Raw genomic sequence first — 18,910 nt, forward strand, 5'->3', positions numbered from 1 at the left:
ATATATATATATATATATATATAAAAAAAATATGATTATATTTCTGGCTTCATGAACAGACCTGTGTGTAGTCCAGCAACTGAGCGTTGTTAAAATCGCACGAGTCGGTCATCTGAAAATGTCAACATTTATACCTCAGATTGTGTTGAATTTTTTAAAGAGAGGAATAAAGCTAACAGGCTTAGGGACATTAGTGCAAGAGCCTGTATTTCCACTATAGAGAAATGTCAAGCGTTCACTGGTGTGAGAAAACTGTCAGTTTTAGCAGGTACATTGGCTGTTTATCACCTCTAAACATTGTAGAACTAGGGGAATCGCTGTAGGTTTGTAATGAAAGCTGTAGATTTGCACGTGGCAGGTTTTCTCACAACATTGTAGCTACGGATATTTTTTAAAATCCTGCTGGACCAAATACAACCTTATGACTTGCCAAATGGTTGCACATGTGTACATGCTGCTGGTGGAGTAAGGGCCGGACATTACATTGACCAACTTCAGGGTTCATTTTTAAAGTGGGAAGAAACATTTATTTAAGACGTAGCTATGGAAGCTCGTTTCAGCCACGAGAAAATATTACACAGTTTAGTAAATAGCACTCAAATCTGACATTTTTATCTCTATAATTATTTTCACGCAACTGAATCTTTTTTCTCACAAATTACAAGTTCATTTCTCACAGTGGCAATTTCACGCACAGTCACACCAACTCAAAACTAACGAGTTAATTATTACTGAATTAAAAGTAATTGTGCAATATTAATTTGCAGTTGCGAGACAAATCTGCTTAATATTTTCCCACACCTGCCGTAAACCAGCTTCCATATCTACCAGTTTGTGAGTTTTGTATTAAAAATATGCAACACAGATGTGTGAAATAAATACAACCGCATTTTTGAGGTCACTTTGTAATAATGTTGTTTATTTCAGGCTTCTTACAACAAAAATAAATAAAAAATCTTGAGTACTCAAGGAAAAATTAAAACGCTAAAGCCTTGACACACAAACACTCTACACTGATTCAGCATAGTCCTCATCTCTAATTTAACATAATTAACTAACAAATGAAGTTATTTTGTGAAACTGAACACAATATAAACCAAACCAGGTCCAGGTCCTCCTTTCTGGATGACATTAAAAGGTGTAAAGTTATTTCTAAACCTGTAATAATCATGTGATTTGAACGATGCCCTAAAATGCCTGCGATTGGTCATCTTGCCATGCAGCGTATATGGATAATGTACATGTCAGGCTTCTTGATATTAGCCCCGCCCCCAGCTGAAACTCAGCTGCCTAACTGCTCCTATTTCCTTTAACAGATAACTCATAAGGAATATAGTGTATAGTTTCAGCATGAAAGGGAAAAGGGCTTGTCAATATTTGCAGTTGCAGTTTCCCTGGCAAGAAGCAGAGATGTCTAAAAATGACAAAACTACTCCTTTATTTAAATAACTGAAATGAGCTTGGATATTAGTTACGTTCACGTGCTTGGTCAGCTTATAATTGCACATGCATGCTTGAAGGATTGGAATCCGACACTACAGAAGACATCTCTGTTAGCAAGACAAACTAGCAGGTTCATCTGGAAAGCCAGTTAAACAGGAAATAGGCTTGAAAACCCGATTTCTGCCCAAAATGTGTATTATGAATAAAAAATGTAAAAAAAAAAAAAAAAAAAAGTATAAATTAGACTCTCTTTCACTCACAGACATCCATAAATCCTGCAGTTCCACTAGTGCAAGGATTCTAGTATTCTGCTAACCCCCATGTCCTTTTGAGTTCGTTAAGATCAAGCTGCACTCTCTACAAGCATTAAGTTCTTCCTGTAACAGTTCAGACTGCAGAGTGGCGTTCCTGTCTTGGAACACGAATACTTCTTCAGGTTGGGGCAGCCAGCGACGCCACAGCTCACTGGAGCAGGAGGAAGGGGGCGTGGAGGGGCAGGTGCCGGAGCGGTCACTCCAACCGGGTAAGAGATCGCTGTCCCCTGTGCGTTATCCGAGTACCTCACCATGGGCACCTGCGCGTGCTTGGCCTTGCGCTCTTTTGTGCTCTTGATTTTGGCCTTGCTGGTCTTGGTAAGTCTCTCGATGGTCTGGTTCTTGTTCTCTTCAGCCTTTTTGGCCGCCTGCAGGCGTCTCTTGCGGGCTCGTTCCTCCCGCTTCTGCAGCATCTCGGCCGTCAGCTCCTTCTCCTTGTAGCCCATGGGGAGCTCGAAAAGGGGCTGGATCTGCTGCTTGTGCAACAGCGCTTTCTGTTAAAGGAAACGGAGAAATTAGCTGATGAACAACGAGCCAAATTCATTAGATTTTTAAAAAATGAAGTCTGCAACGATTATAAAATTGTGTCTGATGATTATGCACGTAATTATGATTAAAGCCCAACAAAAACCTGTTGGAAAAAGTAAACTACGCTCCCATGTGGCGCAACAGAACAGCATTTACCCTCATTGGGAGAATACAATCCAGACAATGCTACAGTCATTATAACTAGGAGTCAAGAGAGCGAAATTGGCTTGGTGGGAGGGGAATACTCATTCTCCCCTGTCAATCACAGTGACACTATTCAATCACAGGCATCTGTATGCTCCTGTATGTTGAGGAGGGCAGATAGCGCCATCTTTCCTGTGACACAGTTTGAAAAAAGCGGTTGGCTGGCTTGTCGTTTCTTGGAGGAAGAACGTGTCAGCCTGTACCTGGCCCGGTTTGTGAGTGGGAATTGGCAGGTGAACAAATTGAGCTGAAGAATCTATAAGTAAATATCCATCTGCAACGTATTTTATTGAGCGGGCCAGAAAAAATGCAGTGCTCTAACATAATACCTGTCTGGCAGTCAGAAGCGACTCGTCTATCTCCTTCTTCAGCTCTCCGTTATCATCCAGTTCTCCTTTCTCCAGCGCATCAAGCCACTTCTCCTCTTCGTCCATTGGGCCTTCCAAAAACGAATCGGTGTCCATGTCTGGCAGAGGAGAAGGCTCCAAGTTACTGTCCTCGTCTGAAACATTATGTAAAGATTGAGATTTTCAGACACGCTGCTTATATGACACTGATCCCCTTTTTAAAACACCCACAGATCCTCAGCCAAAGGATGGAGTAATTATTAGAAACTGACTTGAATAGACTATTATGCATCTCCATGCACAGAAATAATCTGCTGTAGATCAGAGCACCAGAAAAAGCAGGGGGAAAAAAAAAAAGTACCAAGTGATACCTAAAAAGACTAAACGCCCATAAAGAGCACTTTTGTCTTGCAGTGTCTCACTTAGCATGATGAAACCTAGAGACGCACCGAGCCAGGCACGGTACTGCTCAATAGGAACTCCTTCCGAGGGCTCATCATCGTCCTCATCATCCTCGTCCTCGTCCTCATCATCAGTCTCGTCATCATCATCATCACTGTCCACAATCAGAGGAGACATCGAGCGCACGGTTTCCGGTATCACCGTGAAGGTGGGCACGCTAAAACCAAAGTCAATAAATCACCATCATACTGTATAACATCGTAATCAAATCCCAGGACTGCCTGAGAGCGACTGTTGAGCAAAACTGTTAACCCTCAACTGCTCAGTGTTATACTTGGCTTACATTCCATCTCAGTTCATTCACCAAGTGAATAAAAGTAAATAAATCCCTCACCTCTTTGTGCCCAGTGTTTGCCCTCCTAATTTGATCTTCAGCTTCAGCTGTGGAGGTTTCAGCACGATGCCCGAGTCGGACTCCAGAGCCTCAGACGAGAAGCTGTGGCCGTCGTCACGGTGGTGCTTCTTCTTATGTTTCTTGTGCTTTTTGTGCTTCTTCCTGTGCGCGTTGTAGTCATCCTCCTCCCCTGGAAAACAAAAATCCAGTATAATCTATAGACTTTTTACACACTTTTACCCTGTACATTTTATTTTTAACATCCAGGTGGATCTGGTTCCATAGATCATGCCGTTCATCTCCTAGCCTAAAGCTATGAAGCCTAAAAGTGAGTTAATAAAACCAGGAAATCTAAAATCAACAGTGTAATCTTGAATACAAGGTTCAGGGGGAAAGCATTATAAACGTTCAATAATTACATAATGTGGCTGACATTTCAATAACTGGTGGTTCAGTAAGGCTGTGGAGCAGGTAGTGCTGCGACCTCAGAGTTTCAGAGTCGCAGGTTTGATCCTGAGCTCAGGTTGAGGGCTGTATGGAGTTTCACACGTTCACCAATATAAACAGTGCCAACATGTACTGTGACATACTGAAGCAGAGCATGATAAGTATGCAGTATTCCAGCATGATAACGACCCCAAACACACCTCCAAGACGACCACTGCCTTGCTAAAGAAGCTGAGGGTGAAGGTGATGGACCAGCTCCGTGATGTCGTAATGGACTAGTGGAAGAGGACTCCAGTGGCAACCTGTGAAGCTCTGGTGAACTCTATACCCAAGAGGGTTAAGGCAGTGTTTGAAAATAATGGCGGACACACAAAATATTGACACTTTGGGCCCAATTTGGACATTTTCACTTAGAGGTGTATTCACTTTTGTTGCCAGCGGTTTAGACATTAATGGCTGTGTATTGAGTTATTTTGAGGGGACAGCAAATTTACACTGTTACACAAGCTGTACACTCACCACTTTACATTGTAGCAAAGTGTCATTTCTTCAGTGTTGTCACATGAAAAGATATAATCAAATATTTACAAAAATGTGAGAGGTGTACTCACTTTTGTGAGATACTGTATATATTAGTTATTTCATCTCACTGTGTACTGCACATTGTATATGGTTGTGATGATAAAGCTCAATCTGACTACCTGACTATTTGAATGAGTGTGTAAAGGTGTGTGATGTCTTGTGATGGACTGGCGTCCTGTCCAGGGTTCCCGGGATAGACTCACAGGTTCACACTGACCCTGACCAGCATAAAGTCCTTACTAAAGATCAATGAACACATGAATGCATCTCTAGTGCAATCATAGTGAGAATATATGCGTCTTCTTCTTCTCATTATTATTATTATTATTATTATTATTATAACTACTACAACAACAAAGGGAGTTTCCTGAAATCCCTGATTTGGAGACACACACGGTTATAGGGGGGAAAACAGGATTTGAAGATAATAAATGTGGAAATGGTGAACTTTCTCGTGTGAGCGTTGTTTATCCATGCACGGTTAGTGGGATACAAACCAAGGGGAAATATTTAACAGAAAAAAGAAAAGTTAGGGCTGAGCTCTTGAGACTTTTCTCTCTGCTCCACCTTCGCCACTTGGACAATTTACACATCTTTAGTGCAATTATCTTCATCTAGCTTTCCCCTCATCATCACTAGGTTACAGTATATACTGAACTTCATTTTTGTGCTTCATGCTCTTACCCTGTGTGTGTGTACTAATGATCACTCACCTACAAGAAACCTGGGGTGGATCATCATGTCCTTCCTCTTTCCCATTGACGCTGCTGTATAACCACTCAGCTGATGCACACTGCCACCATTATCACTCTTAATTTGTTTAATTATTATAGCGAGCACTGGTTACTAACTAACTATTCCGTGCTAGCTAGCGAGCTAACCGGATAAGTGTGCGAGAGAAAAAAAAACATGCAGCAGTTCCGGAAGTAGCTTTGACTCAACTTAAAACTCATAACACACTGTAATATAATTCACGTCGATAAACACGCTCCTTTTATTTATTTTTATTTCGTTTTTAAAAATTATTATTATTATTATTATTATTATTATTATTATTAAGTTGTGCGTTAGCAACAACACGCATACCTGAATGCACTCTAACCTTTGATTTGCACTTTACAAGCGACGCTGCTACACATCATGGGTAATGTAGTCCAACCGCTAGGTGTTTCTTCGTAGTTAGCGTCCTTAAAGAACTACATTACCCAGACACCTTTGCGTCAGCGAACGTAAGACACGCAAGGTTAGTCGAGTAAATGTGTGTTTTCCAGATTGGTGTGTAGTGTATGTTGTTGGAAGTGTTGGTTTGAGGTATTTAGCACGCTGGGTTTTTTGGTTTTTAATGGATTCAAAGATTTGTAAGATTTTTTTTTTTTATAAACGCTTACTTAGTACGTTGTTTTTTTTAATATAATATTTGATTAGACTTATATTTATATGCATGTGTCCTTACTTGACTAATTGACAACCACAAAATTAAGATCATTCCGCCCCCTCTCTACATAATAATGATAATAATAATAATAATAATAATAATAATAATAATAATAATAATAATCTGATCTGATCATCACATGATGTTCTCTGGCATTACTAGTCAATTTTACTAACTGGTTGGAGAAAGAGATCTTATTTTTTAATCACTGTTGCTCCTGTGTCCTCTTCTTATAGGAAACATGAACTACTCTAGGTTTTTGACAGCTGTGAGTATGGCACGGAGGCCATCCCCTATCCGCATCCTGAGTAAGCTATGCTCCATCACACAGGCACACATGACCTAATGCCTGAATTGTTGAACATGATAAATCAATGTAAGCTTTCAAAGATCTTGATTTAAAGCTGCATTAGGTAAGATTAGTCTTTTTCCCCTCAAATTAGGTTTTAAACAGTTAGGTTGGTTCAATATTTGAATGATTCCTGGCCATTTTCATGAAGGTCTGCCCCCAAGATTCATGTTGGACCATAGAGTAGTGTTGATGGGTGCGTCTCAATCAGCTCACTAGTTCAAAGGTCAGGGTGCTGATCAGGGAGTCGGCCATTTTAAGTCGTTCTGTCTCAGTCAGCTCCCTAGTTCAGTAGTCAGGGCGCTGATCAGGGAGTCGGCCATTTTAAGTCGTTCTGTCTCATCGCAAAATCCATCCAGTGCACTGGAACGTTCACTCCCTTAAACAAATCCCACAATGCACCGCAAAAACCAGGGCGTATCGATGCTCACTGTGTTCCCTTACTGGAAATGACGTCATGTTCTCTGAAGCCACTCGGCTCAAAAGAAATGTCGGACGAGCTCTCAGACGACTTCGTCTACAAATGTAAGCAGCTTGTTATCGTTGTTGTAGCTCTCATGATTACTTACATTAGCTATTTTTAACTTTATTTGATGTTCTATACACAGTTTATATACAACAACTTTTAAGTCCATCCATCCATCTTCTATACTGCTCATACTTCACTTCAGGGTCACGGGGAACCTGGAGCCTATCCCAGGGAGCATGGGGCACAAGGCGGGGTACACCCTGGACAGGGTGCCAATCCATCGCAGGGCACGATCACATACACATTCACACACTACAGACACTTTAGACATGCCAGTCATCCTACCATGCATGTCTTTGGACTGGGGGAGGAAACCGGAGTACCCGGAGGAAACCCCCTCAGCACGGGGAGAACATGCAAACTCCGCACACACAGGGCAGCGGTGGGAATTGAACCGTGGATCCCGACCCTGGAGGTGTGAGGCGAACGTGCTAACCACTAAGCCACCGTGCGCCCAACAACTTTTTAATTGTTTTAATTGTTTGTTTAATTTATTATTATTATTAATCCACTAGCTTGCCTATGATTCTGCTTGAAGTATCCTGGCAGAAATGTGTGCGATTAAGCTAACAAATTTATGAGGTATAATGTCAGAAAGATATCGCTCCTTCCTTGTTGTTGATAAATGTCAGTACATAGTCATGTCGCCGGAAATTGAGTTATCAGTGTCCCAATGTGTATTGAGCCAGGGTCCTTACTAGTGCCCCAACTCATATACATCATATACTGATTCATGACCTAGCGAGCTAGGGAGCGGATTGAGACGCACCCTATAATATGCCTGACATGAGGCGCATCCAAACACAAACAACTATTCCGGACCAGAAGTCAGGTTTCCAAACGGGTTTTCTCAACACCTTAATACATTTGTGTTAAGGCCATGGCTTAATGCATTGGGCTTATTAAAAAGAAAAATCATGTTCTACATATCTTCCAAGTTATTTTTTACAAGTACGTAATAATCGGCTATTGCACCTTTTAAAATAAAACTGAAAGGGAATGAACAGAAAGTCTTGCTCTCTCATTCACTACTGTCTCTCATCTGTCCAGCGGAGCTGCAGCAGCGCTCTCCCCCCAGCCTGATCTCTCTCGCCGGTGGAGCCCCGAACCCCAACACCTTCCCCTTCCACTCTGCCACCATTCAGATGAAGAACGGAGAAACAGTCCTGTTTGACGAGACCATGATGAAGAGGGCTTTGCAGTATTCTGGCTCTTCTGGGTAAATTCACCTGATCATTATTTCATCTCTTTAACACACTGGTTGACAAGTGGACTGTCAAGTTCTTTTAAAATGTCATTACGAAAAAAAAAACGTTTGGTATTCAAATGCACTCAGATGTTAATGAGACTATAACATTATACTGCAGCAGACAGACTGAACATCAGCAGTAGCTCTTTCAAGTGTTTATCACAACAAAAAAAAAAAATCCCAGGAGTTTCCTCAGGGTTCTTTGGTTTCCTCCCCTAGTTCAAAAACATGCGCTGTAGGCTGATTGGCATTTCCGAATGGTCCGTAGTGTGTGAATGTGTGTGTGATTGTGCCCTGTGATGGATTGGCACCCCGTCAAGGGTGTCCCTCACTTTGTGCCCCGAGTCCCCTGGGATAGGCTCCAGGCTCCCTGCAACCCTGTGTAGGATAAGCGATACAGAGAATGGTGGATGGATGGATGGATATTCAGATCTTTAGATATTTCATGTGATTCCTCAGCTTGGACTCTGATGTAGCTTTAGCGAGTAAAAGCTCACAGTGTTTTTAGTTGACTTTGTATCTTCAGTATTCCAGAGCTGGTCTCGTGGATGAAGTTGCTGCAGATGAGGCTGCACGATCCTCCCACAGCAGCCTACAGCCCAGAGAGAGGACAGATGGAGCTGTGTGTCACCACTGGCAGTCAGGAGGGACTCTGCAAAGTACTCAATCTGTCCCATTTACATTACCTCACTCTGCTGTCTCTCTGCTAACACTGGCCTGATCTCTAACAGTGTGGATTACTACAGCATTAATGTCAAAGCTCCCAAATCTGATCTTAATCCAATGAATATGTGTTATGGGTGATACATGTTATATTAGAATATATTATATTATACTGACTTTAATACAGGGGACTGAAAAGTTTAACAGTCTCCTGACCCCCTTCATTAAAGGTCTTTGAGATGCTCGTCAGTCCTGGTGATAATGTCCTTCTTGATGCTCCAACGTATTCAGGAACTCTGGCAGCGGTAACACTCTTCCCTCAGTTTAACTTTCTCACGCCGTTTTCTGTAAAGGTCTGAAGACTCCGAGCGGCTGATGTTTTCCCCTTTAATCCGCACTCACAGGTCCAGCCGCTGGGATGTAATATCATAAACGTGCCCAGTGATCAGTATGGAATGATCCCGGACGCTCTGAGAGACATTCTGGCCAGATGGGATCCTGCAGACGAACAGAAACCTGGCAGCAGCGTCCCCCGCGTCCTCTACACCATCCCTAATGGAGGAAATCCCACAGGCGCCTCCATGACTGCTGAGAGGAAACAGAAAGTCTACGAGGTAGTGCTTTCACTCCACAGCTGAGCATTATAACCGTGTACAGTTGAGGTCATGAGTTACAGACGCCTTGCAGAATCTGCAAAATGTTAATAATTTTTAAAAAATAAGAAGGATCATAAAAATTGCATTTAGTTTTTTATTTAGTGCTGCCCTGAAGAAGTTATTTCACAAAAGTTTACACATGCTTGATTCTTAATACTGTGTGTCGTTACCTGGATGATCAACGCCTGTGTTTATGTTTTGTGATAGTTGCTCATGAGTCCCTTGTTTGTCCTGAGCCCACTGTTCTTCAGAAAAATCCTCCAGGTCCTGCACATTCTTTACTTTTCCAGCATCTTCTGCATATTTGATCCCTTTCCAACAGCGGCTATATGATTTTAAGATCCATCTTTTCTCACTGTAGATGACTGATGGACTAGTACACGACTATTACAAAAGGTGCAAACATTCACTGATGCTCAAGAAGGCAACACAGTACATTAAGAGCCAGGGGGTGTAAACTTTTGAACAGCATGATCGGTCGGTGTTAATTGTTATTATTTAGTTTTCTGGGAAACATGTAAATATCTTATGTAGCTTCTGAAGGGCAGTACTAAACGGAAAAATCAGATCTTTAAACAAAATAACAATTTAAATTTAAAAAGACGTTCATTAATAAATAAAAATTGTAATTGCTGCCAGATTTCTTTGGTATAGAGAGACAGAACACTTTAATCAACTTATAATAACTAATAACAACTAATAATCAACTTCAGGGTTGTTAGTGTCACTGCGTCAGGCCGCATCGTCGTCGTTGCTTACTTATCTATAACAGCACATCCCAAAGTGTTTTGTTTCCTTTATGATTATCATTGTTTTATCAGATCACATCATTATCAGATTGATATTGTTATCTGATGTCAGGAAATCTAATAGAGTGAACGTGAATCCCTGGGCTTCAGCGCAATAAACAGGTGCATGTGTACTGTAAACCTTTCATCAAAAACAAAGACACGTGTCCTGAGAGCAATGAACACTGCACATGCATGCTGACAAAACAAACATGTCTGTAGTAATGTTCACTAAAGAAATAATCTGAATGTACTACCTCTAATTTGACATAATTCACATTAAAGCTGCCCACGGCTTAATAGAAACAGCAGGAGGTTTGAATTTTAAAACAAGGCCCTTTCTTCTTCAGTGGTTATAACTGTAGTGTTCACTGTAGAGAATCTGATGACTGACAGATTGATATACACCCGGAGTTTCTTTACTGTGCTGGATAATCTATAGTGAAAATCTGATCAGATTACTGTGTGCGTGTAAACACAGCCTGGACACCAGCAGTACTCCAGAGAGAGTACTTCTCTTCTAAACGGAAAACAAAAAAAACCACTACAACGGTCAAGAAATAACAATGATCAAGTTACTGATTTGATATTTCTGTGTAATATATGGACTATGATTTGTGCAAAGTTCGTTCAGGAAGAATCAATGTCTGATGAAATTATCGCTTTACCTTTATAATCTGTTTAGAGCCGGAACAGCTTAAAGACTGTGTGTGTGTGTGTGTGAGTTAGTGTGTGTATATGTATGTGTGTGTGTGTGTGTGTGTGTGTGTGTGTGTATATATATATATATATATATATATATATATATATATATATATATATATATATATATATATATAATATGCATATGTATGTAATATGCATATGTATGTGTGTGTGTGTTAATGTATGTGCATGTGTGTATATGTGTGTGTGTGTATGTATATATGTGTGTACACACGCACACATGCATATGTTTCATTTCTACAGCTGGCACAGAATTATGATTTCCTTATCATCGAGGACGACCCGTATTACTTCCTACAGTTTCAAAAGGTACTGATGGATTTATTGGCCTGTTTAATCTATTTGCATACGGTTAGACTTTAACACATTATTATGCGGTTATCTACACAAGCTGATAACCTTTAGTGTTAAACAGATAAGACCATGGCCACTGTTTAAGAGCCGGATGGAGTCAGTGTGTTGTGTTTATTCCTCACTCAGCCCTGGGCTCCTACATTTCTCTCTATGGATGTTGATGGGCGAGTAATCCGGACTGACTCCTTTTCCAAGATCCTGTCATCAGGGTACGTGTGTCTGTGTGTGTGTGTGTGAGAGAGAGAGTGTGTGTGAGAGATTATCTTTAATCTCCTAACAGAGAGATTTGACAAAACTGAAAGTCACAAAAACTACATTAGATTTAAGGTTACGGCTGCATAAAGAGAGTTACTGAATGAAAGACCGGGAGTGAAGTGTCTCCGGGGTTTAGCAGCGTTACTCAGTAATTCACTGACGAGGAGAGAAGACCAGAACCATTATCTCACACTGCTCCTGTGCGTTTACGTAAGAGTTCGAGACTGCATCAGCTCCAGGTTCAGGCAGATCTCTGCTCCGTCCTGATTAAATTACACACACAAACAGCAACGTTATAAAGGTCACGGCTCGGTGCAGAGCAGACAGCTGGCCTGGGCATAGAGTTTGTGTCGTGTTATTGAGAGGCACTGGGTTTTCCTAAGTGCAGCTCCACTGGGTTTGGACGCATTGGGAATAGTGCAAGAGACAGAATGAAAGATCAGAGGAGAGATGAAGGAGTTGTTTTGAGTGCGTGTGCGTGTGCGTGTGTGTGTGTGTGTGTGTGTGTGAGAGAGGGAGAGATATTTGTGAGCTTAAGCTGTCCCAGGTGGCCTGATGAAGAGGAACTGAGCACATAGTCAGTTAATCAGCAGCCCTGATCACACAACACGCGCGCACGCACACACACACACACACACTGTTATCCCCTAGATATAAATGTATTGCAGTACAATAATAATAATATGATGATGTACATTATTAACAATAATTTACTGTGTGTGTATATGACCTCTACATTCACCGGTCACTTTAATAGGGACATCTGTACCTCTATATAAGTACTGAACAGTTGAAGATTAGAAAAATATCACTTGTTCAACATCCAAATTTCCGGTTTTCGGTCAGCCTGTACGCATTGTAGCATCTGATTCACGTTCTCGTCTGACACGAGTGAAACCCAGCGTGGTCTTCTGCTGTTTCAGCTCGTCCGCCTCAAGGTTTGACGTGTTGTGCATTCTGAGATGCTTTTCTGCTCATCACGGTTGTATAGAGCGGTGATTTGAGTTACTGTAGACTTTCTGTCAGCTCTGAATATTCTCCTTTGGCTTTTCTCATCAACTAATGTTTATGGAAATCCAAGAAGAATATCTTATATATCAAGACAAGGGTTCAAGTGTAGGGCGAAAAAAAAGATTAATTATATTTTGTAGTATCTTAAAAAAAAAAAAAAAAATCTGAAGGGGTTAAGAAATGATGATCTATCACCTGGATGAGTCAGTGATGAGATGGATCACGGATCTGTTTGTTTCGTCTTAAATAAAATGATTAATACGCATACATTTTATATCATATCCCACTTTTACGTCTCTGTTGTCTTTTAAAGGAGTGTGCAGGAAGAACAATACATATTGAGGGAGAATTGCACATTGCATTTCATCAGATGTTCTGCATAAAGTTTCATTTCAATCTTTTGCGGCGTATTGGTACTTTTATATTTGACCTACATACATTTACGGGTTTGAGTACAACCCAGTATACTTCAGACGAGAGCATTTTCTGTGGCAAGGCCAGTGACTAATCCCGACTAAAGCGAGAAGGTGTGTATACGTATCTGTACAGTGTCTGTGCAAATGTTTGTAAATGCGTCATCTGCTCTGTGGACTGAAACCGGTGGTTCGAGAAGAACGGGAACAGACTAACTGTACTAACTCGTATACAGGATCAGAGCTTCAAAAAGTAAACACACTAATGTCTTGTCTTCTGCAGTAGATCTACAGTTTTTATATAAGTGTGTGTGTGTGTGTGTTTGCAGGTTGAGGATAGGTTTCGTCACGGGGCCGAAGCCATTAGTGGACCGTCTGGTACTACATATCCAAGCGTCTACCATGCACACTAGCACCTTCACACAGGTCTGATCATCATCTCTCTCTCTCTCTCTCTCTCTCTCTCTCGCTCACTCTATCTCTCTATATCTCTCGCTCGCTCTATCTCTCCCTATCTCTCTCTCTCTCTCTCTCTCTCTCTCTCTCTCTCTCTCTGTCTGTCTCGCTCCTCAGCAAGCTGTAGGTCACACTGTCTGTGTTAATGAAACTGCAGTGCGGTTTTTAGCAGAAGCACAAGTGAGAGTTACTCGGAGATCAGTGTTACCCTAAGTGCAGTCATCATCACTTCTGTCTTCTCTCACATGATCTCACAGGATAAAAAATAGAAATGTTCCACTTTTTCATTTTCAGAATCACATGTTTGTCCTAGCACAAAGCAAAAACCTGCTGATCGTACATGAATGTGAAATGCTTTACATAACCTGTTTGTGCAATAACTGGATTTGAGCGAGTACTAAACCACTTCCTGTTTGGCTAATGAAATACAGGTCTGCTAAAGCAGTTAGCATATGATAAAGCCCCAGAAAGGAACAGGCCAGGTTTTTATGCTACACACACTGGACCTTTTTCAGTAAAGTGTATACGGTCAATACTGATTCATCCGGTTCATCTTTGGCGTATCTGTACTGTGTTGACAACCTGAAAAAAACCGCTTGATTTATATCGTTAAGTAATGAAAATGAATATTAATATCATTAATGCGTGCAGCAAGTAGGCTAGAGTAATGAAGTGTGATTAATGTAGTGTAAGTAATAAAACAGTAAATAGTAAATCAGTGTGATAATCAGTTGCATGCATGAGAACCTCATAGTGAAATTGTGTTTAATGTCCACTTGTAATTTGTAAATGAGGTGAAAGTATGTGTCTTTATCAGTTTATTAGTCCTTCACTATTATGTGCATTTGTGTATAAGAGGAACCGCAGAGCCCTGACCTGGACTTTTACTCACACGATTTTATATAATAATATCAATGCTAATAATATAAAACATGCCACATTCATATGTTTCATTTTCTTTTCTTTCAGTGTTTTGTTTATAAAACATAAAGATGTGTTTATTTGGTTCACATCAGATCTTCTTTCATTGTTTCTCTCCTATTTTCTTTTCTTCTCTGTTCTCTTCTACTATTTTCTCTCCTCTTTTCTCCTCTCCTCTTTTATCTTTTCTCCTCTCCTCTTTTATCGTCTCCTTTTTTCTCCTTTCCTCTTTTATCTTTTCTCCTCTCCTCTTTTATCGTCTCCTTTTTTCTCCTTTCCTCTTTTATCTTTTCTCCTCTCCTCTTTTATCGTCTCCTCTTTTCTCCTCTCCTCTTTTATCGTCTCCTTTTTTCTCCATTTCTCCTTTTCTCTCTTCTGTTTGCTCTCCTCTTCTCTTCTCTCTTCTCATTTCTCATTTGCTCTTTTCCTCTCTCTTTTCTCTTTTCTCATTTCCTCTCCTCTTTTCTCCTCACCTCTTTTCTCTTTTCCTCTCCTCTTTTCTCGATTTCTCCTTTTCTCTTTTCTCCTCTCCTTTCCTCTTTTCTTTTCTCTCCACTCTGCTCCTCCCTGCAGCTCATGGTGTCTCAGCTCCTGCAGGTTTGGGGACAGGAGGGCTTCCTGAAGCACATAGACAGGTGAATGTGAAAGCAGCTGGACTGTCTTAACCCATATGATACACACACACACATGCGGTCTGATGGTTCTGTATGCAGGGTTGGTCGGCGCTGGTCTACAGTCAGCAGTTCACATTGTACATTCAGGGCCAAACTCTTCTCCTGAACATCTCTGATTGTCTGCACGGTTTAAATCCGTTTTAAACTACACACAAAATAACGGACTGTACCATTAAAACCCTGTAGCAGCACAGGGTCACAGGTAATGCTGACGTTCGTGAAGATGTTGTGATGTAACTGTCTTTGTATTTGTCAGTGTGGTGGAGTTTTACCGAGCCCAGAGGGACGCCATGCTCTCTTCAGCAGACAAGTGGCTCAAAGGTGTGTTTATTAGACGTAGCATCTTATCTCTCAGCATTATGATTCCGACTCAAGATGAACACAAAATATCATACTTTTGGTAAATAAATCATGAAGCAGTTGTAGTTCTATAGAAGAAGCCTTTATTGGTCACATATACATTAAAGCACAGTGAAATAATTTCCTTCGCATATCCCAGCTTGTTAGGAAGTTGGGGTCAGAGCACAGGGTCAGCCATGATACGGCGCCCCTGGAGCAGAGAGGGTTAAGGGCCTTGCTCAAGGGACCAGCAGTGGCAGCTTAGTGGTGCTGAGGCTTGAACCACCAACCCTCTAGAGCAGCAACCAAGAGCCTTAATCGTTGAACCACCACTGCCCTATATGTTTAGTATATATTAGTATATTAGACATTTGTTAGAATTTACATTTTCCAAGGGTGTAGTCTTTAGACTGCTGGCTTTAGTGGCTTATAATGACTTATAAAAAAAATTCAGAAGCCATAACACACCAGAACATGCCAGAATTGTGACACTACCTTTTCCCTTCTGATGAGCAAGCACTTAAAAAATCTCTCTCTCTCTCTCTCTCTCTCTCTCTCTCTCTCTCTCTCTCTCTCTCTCTCTCTCTCTCTCCTGTCTTTCTCTTTCTGTGTGTGGGTGTTCTTTGTTTTCTACAGATGTAGCAGAATGGCACGCACCAGCGGCCGGCATGTTCCTGTGGATTAAACTAAAGGGCATTAAAGACACACAGAAGCTCATAATGGAAAAAGCACTGGAGAAAGAGGTGCACACACACACACACACACACACACACACACACACACACACACACACACACACACACACACCCTCTGTTTAGTCCATGTAGAAAGCAGCACGCAGTACAATGAGCTGTTCTGTTCTTCAGCATTCATAGTTACACATTCAGTGTCTCATTTTAGGCTTTTACAGATTTCCATTCGACCTGCATAGTTTAGAGAGTTTGTAGAACTTTTTAGTTTTAGCTCCGCCCCCTCTACTCTCTACAGCAAATCACAGCGATTGAGCGCCACAGAGAGTTTTTTTTCCAGCCAAAAACCTCCAGTTTGTGTGGAATTGTGTGTTTGGACATCATTGTATTTACATTAGGATTATGACTGGAATGTGTAGGTTGCTGTAGAACACAACATTTGTGTTTTACAATTTTCAGCAATTTCCAACTCAATCATTTCTTTCTTTAGGTACTGCTTGTGCCTGGAGGAGTGTTTCAAATTCACAGCTCGGAGGCATGTCCTTACGTGAGAGCGGCCTTCTCTCTGTCCACGCCACAGCAGATCGATGAGGTGAAATACGCACAGCTTTCCTCTGTCTTTCTCTCGCATACACAATACCCGACCTGTTTTGTAAGCAGTAATGGTCTCCGTTACCTTTTCGTGGTCTTCCATGTCAGTGCTGGGGTGCCAATAATTATGGCGCATATATACGAATTTGTCTTTCGAATACCGGAAACTTATTCAAATTAGATCTCTCTTGTATGTTGATTATAAGATCCCTTTTTTTTGTCTTAATTGTTTGAGAATGCCAATAATTCTAGACACAGCACCATGTTAACTTTAACCTCTGATTGCACTTTCTTTCAACAGGCGTTCAAGAGGCTCTCTACACTTATCAAGGAGGCATTGTGAAATTATCTTTCCTAATTAAGATGAATTATTTTTTTGTGTCTGGTGATATTTTTTGCACACAGATGCTAAACGATGACGTCATTGCTGCTGAGGGACACGTTTATGTCCTACGTTTTATCATTTTAATTTCAAACTTATAATTTATAGGTGAAAGTTGGCTTGATTTAAAGTTCTCAAAGTGAAGATACATTAAGAGAGTCTCAGACAAACCCAGGAGGTACTGAAGAACATAAGGAGCTAGTTTGAAATATCATATGATCCGTTTTAGCTTGATAATTGATTCTAATAGAAACTGTGAATGAATCGTATGGTTAATAAATATCGTTAAATGTGAATGATGTGTTGTAATACGTTCAGGTGTTCAGAAGGTGTAATAAGTTCACCTTCTTTAAAATACTTCATTTTCCTCTCGTGTCTGCTCTAAAAAATGAAAGACTAGACTATATTTACAGTGAATACTGTAAGTTTTAGTGAGTCTTTATTGGTCACAGCACAGTGAAATTCTTTTCTTTGTATACCCCAGCATGTCAGGAAGTTGGGGTCAGAGTGCAGGGTCAGCTATGATACAGCGCCCCTGGAAGAGAAAGGGTTAAGGGCCTTGCTCAAGGGCCCAACAGTGGCAGTGGAGGACTGTTCAGAACTAATACGAAAGGGTTTATACATACTGTGTTATAATTCATTCACTCACTCGCTTATTAGGAAAAGCAGTCAGTATTTATCTTTATCTTTATTGTGGTTAAACTCCCATAAATCACATCTATCCATTTATTGGCTGTGTTTATTTTTAAAAGCATGCAATCACTTGCTCTTGCCTGAAAGGTTCTTATTGATTTATGGATCAATTAAAGCCTTTCATTTATATATAACCTTCAGCGCAAGGGCCGTCAGTCGTCAATAGTGCGAGTCTCTGACATGGATTTAGAAGGATGCAAAAGGGCATGAAGCAGAATGAATTGCTGAATATGATCATGTTATGTCCAAGCTTTCTAGGTGCTAAAGCGTGACTGCAACTGGAGTTTTATTACAGTTTAACAGTCAAAATCCTGGAGCATTTCTGCTTTTAATAGTTGAATCTGCTGGATACTCGCCTCAGTCATGACAGGAGCAGAGACTAAAATGTTCAGGGAAGGAGTACGTTCAGCACACACAGTATCATTTCCTATTCCTGTGTATCAGTCAGAAGGAGGTGGCCTAGATAGGTCGCATTTTTGTTCGACTTGTTCTTTGCTACAGTAGTTTACTCTGTCTAGAAAGACTCACTGAGATTCATATAAAGCCGGTTTTACACAGAAAGCCTCACCATATCAACAGTTAGATGTTTTTCTTTGTTAAATAGCCAAATCCATTTATTATTAGATTATGTAGAGCCACTATTATATTCCTTGTTGCTGTTATTAGAACGAGCGCATTAATATAAACGTATGATTTGAATTACAACCGGAACTACTGTATATTAATCCACTCCTTTAAGAGCGATGGGATTTGAGAATTCAACAGCGCCGAGTTAAACGATGCCAGTATATAATGGGTTGAATTCTGTAACAGACTGTGAGATAGCGTGTTCTCCTGAGAAGGTGGTAAGCAATATGGAGAGAAATGTGCTATAAGTGATGGTGTATGAAATACCCAAATGCTGAATAAGATACTGCTGAGGTTCACTCTCAACTATAATGAGGACCCCCCCCCCCCCCCCCCCCCAAAAAAAAAGAAAGATAATATTGTGCACATTTACAGTCACTATGAGCACATACTGAATATTATTACTTTTTGAGTTTTAGTTCCTGCCCTGATGTAACACACCTACCTCC

The 18,910-nt window shown here is 40.8% G+C and overlaps 2 protein-coding genes across 8 annotated transcripts; one reads left to right on the plus strand and one right to left on the minus strand.

Annotated features, from left to right (window-relative positions):
* Positions 1-898: 898 nt before the first annotated feature.
* Positions 899-5,759, minus strand: ino80b (INO80 complex subunit B). 3 transcript variants are annotated; one of them, XM_017471721.3, is made up of 5 exons: positions 5,375-5,759; positions 3,633-3,822; positions 3,286-3,455; positions 2,819-2,955; positions 899-2,251 (listed from the first exon to the last, which is right to left on the minus strand). In XM_017471721.3, the coding sequence occupies exons 1-5, from the start codon at positions 5,418-5,420 to the stop codon at positions 1,787-1,789; spliced, it is 1,008 nt and encodes a 335-aa protein (XP_017327210.1). In that variant the 5' UTR covers positions 5,421-5,759; the 3' UTR covers positions 899-1,786. The 3 variants fall into 3 exon arrangements, with proteins under 3 accessions (XP_017327210.1, XP_017327208.1, XP_017327207.1); XM_017471719.3 differs by having other exon boundaries at positions 2,819-2,991; XM_017471718.3 differs by having other exon boundaries at positions 2,819-2,991; positions 3,259-3,455.
* Positions 5,760-5,885: 126 nt separating this feature from the next.
* Positions 5,886-17,437, plus strand: aadat (aminoadipate aminotransferase). 5 transcript variants are annotated; one of them, XM_017471714.2, is made up of 14 exons: positions 5,886-5,904; positions 6,333-6,404; positions 8,025-8,193; positions 8,750-8,882; positions 9,117-9,191; positions 9,291-9,500; positions 11,300-11,365; positions 11,537-11,619; positions 13,419-13,515; positions 15,040-15,101; positions 15,397-15,461; positions 16,116-16,222; positions 16,659-16,760; positions 17,061-17,437. In XM_017471714.2, the coding sequence occupies exons 2-14, from the start codon at positions 6,338-6,340 to the stop codon at positions 17,100-17,102; spliced, it is 1,278 nt and encodes a 425-aa protein (XP_017327203.1). In that variant the 5' UTR covers positions 5,886-5,904; positions 6,333-6,337; the 3' UTR covers positions 17,103-17,437. The 5 variants fall into 5 exon arrangements, with proteins under 5 accessions (XP_017327203.1, XP_017327202.1, XP_017327201.1 ...); XM_017471713.3 differs by having other exon boundaries at positions 5,893-5,972; XM_017471712.2 differs by having other exon boundaries at positions 5,894-6,019.
* The last annotated feature ends 1,473 nt before the right edge of the window (positions 17,438-18,910 follow it).

This window comes from Ictalurus punctatus, chromosome 7 (assembly GCF_001660625.3).
Source record: "Ictalurus punctatus breed USDA103 chromosome 7, Coco_2.0, whole genome shotgun sequence".
NCBI classification, from domain to species: Eukaryota; Metazoa; Chordata; class Actinopteri; order Siluriformes; family Ictaluridae; genus Ictalurus; species Ictalurus punctatus.

Bases quoted from the DNA above. Each gene is read 5' to 3' on its own strand.
- aadat (XM_053681546.1), top strand. From the start codon at position 6,004: ATGGATTCAAAGATTTGTAAGATTTTTTTTTTTTATAAACGCTTACTT. The intron at 6,053-6,332 runs GTACGTTGTTTT...CTCTTCTTATAG, and splicing joins TTTTTATAAACGCTTACTTA to GAAACATGAACTACTCTAGG. The intron at 6,405-8,024 runs GTAAGCTATGCT...TCATCTGTCCAG, and splicing joins ATCCCCTATCCGCATCCTGA to CGGAGCTGCAGCAGCGCTCT.
- ino80b (XM_017471718.3), bottom strand. From the start codon at position 5,420: ATGGGAAAGAGGAAGGACATGATGATCCACCCCAGGTTTCTTGTAG. The intron at 3,823-5,374 runs GTGAGTGATCAT...TTTGTTTTCCAG, and splicing joins CCACCCCAGGTTTCTTGTAG to GGGAGGAGGATGACTACAAC. The intron at 2,992-3,258 runs GTGAGACACTGC...ATAATGTTTCAG, and splicing joins TCTAGGTTTCATCATGCTAA to ACGAGGACAGTAACTTGGAG.